This window comes from Cryptomeria japonica, chromosome 9, assembly GCF_030272615.1.
Source record: "Cryptomeria japonica chromosome 9, Sugi_1.0, whole genome shotgun sequence".
Classification (NCBI taxonomy): domain Eukaryota; kingdom Viridiplantae; phylum Streptophyta; class Pinopsida; order Cupressales; family Cupressaceae; genus Cryptomeria; species Cryptomeria japonica.
The window spans coordinates 512018240-512019926 of record NC_081413.1 but is presented as its reverse complement, the minus strand read 5'-3'; the positions used below and the strand labels follow the sequence as shown (position 1 = coordinate 512019926).

The following is a 1687-nucleotide window of genomic DNA, read 5'->3' as shown; positions in this document are numbered from 1 at the left end:
GAAAGAATCTCATCAGTTTCGTTTATTATTCACCAGTAAGACCAAAAATAAAGTTATGAGGCCGTATCCGGTCACTTTTCTTTCCTTTTCCACATTTGAACCAGCTGACAAGACGATTGTGATTTCTCCTTTTTGATAATTTTATTTCCCAAGGATTTTCTCGCTTTGAATTTCGTAGAAAACAAGAGATTCTTTAGGCTATGGAAAAGAACTGTACAATGTTTATATTACACATATTAGGTTGTTTGTTTGTTTGTTTTAGATCAAAGAGAGAAATGAAGAAGTTTCAGTTGAGAAGGAAAATTTTCTAAAAATATTAGATGTTTTTGGTAAGAAACCCTAAACCCTAAACTAAGACAAACGAAAAAACTACTAAACAAATAGATGTCTACATCATTTCAAAACCTTAAGAAAATGCTAGCTATGGAAAAAGTCATCTCATCCTTATGTCACTAGAGTATTATTATCATCATCTTTCACCATATTTCAAAATAAAATTAAAAATATATGCAAGTTCTCCATCTGCTAATCAGATTTGTCTTTTCCATCGATCCTGTAGGCTGAGTAGTATATATGGGACTCATTTGGATCCCAAACGCAAACAAATTACCTTATGCTTTGTAGGATTTAGAGTGAGAGACCCCCTTACTTTCCCAGAGCTGCAAAAATGGCAATGCAGAATAGTAAATCTCTGTATTTGTGTTTTTTCTTCTGTTTTCTGTTTCTTGTGTTGATGCATTCGACAGAGTGCAAGAAGAAAAAAACTCTTAAGCCATGTATGAATTTGAAATTCTATTACCATGATATACTTTACAATGGCTCCAATGTTCAAAATGCAACATCTGTACTGATCGCAAAACCAGCCGCTACTGCTAATTTTAGTCTCCTGTTTGGATATATGGTAGTTTTTGATGATGTCATTACACTTGACAGCAATCTGCATTCTCCCTCAGTGGGAAGAGCTCAAGGCCTTTATGCCTACAATGGAAAAAATATCCTGGGTGCTTGGTTTGGCTTCACTATTATTTTGAATTCCACTGACTATAAAGGCTCCCTTACCATTGCTGGAGCAGATTATCCACTTCAGGATAAGCACAGATATTTTGCTGTTGTGGGTGGGACTGGGGATTTCTTCATGTCAAGAGGAATTTGCACTATTACAACTGATGAGGTGGAGGGAATGGCTTATTTTAGACTCCTCATGAATATCACCCTCTATGAGTGTTATACATAGTCCTGAAGTGATTGTATGGTGGTTATGTACAAGTCTCTTTTTCTGTTGTCCACTAAGAAAATAAAATGCTGTTGAATAATATGAATCTAAAAATTATCTATGAATGAATCATATGTTTGTAAATGTCATTTACTCCATTATGTTTTAGGAGAGCTACTATTAGTGGGCATATATGTTTTGTAACTTGTTTTTAGGTAGTATTAGTTGTTACAAAAAGTATTTATTGTATATGTATGGGATGGTTGTATTTACCTTTGGAAAATTCTATATATTGTAATGACCTTTTAATTGGAAGTCATTAGAATTGTTTTTAATTAGAGTATAAGTTTTGTAAGCAGGTTGCCACTTTGAAGTGACATTATAAAGATAATAAAAATATTTGTACTTCTCCCTTTTTTCGAGTATCATTGTGTTTAGCATATTTTTCCTTGTACCTTCATTGCAAGTGATATA

General features: G+C 33.4%; 1 protein-coding gene across 1 annotated transcript; it reads left to right on the top strand.

The window, feature by feature from the left end:
- Positions 1-667: 667 nt before the first annotated feature.
- LOC131066886 (disease resistance response protein 206-like) lies at positions 668-1234 on the top strand. Its single transcript, XM_058001753.2, has one exon. The coding sequence runs from the start codon at positions 668-670 to the stop codon at positions 1232-1234; it is 567 nt and encodes a 188-aa protein (XP_057857736.2).
- The last annotated feature ends 453 nt before the right edge of the window (positions 1235-1687 follow it).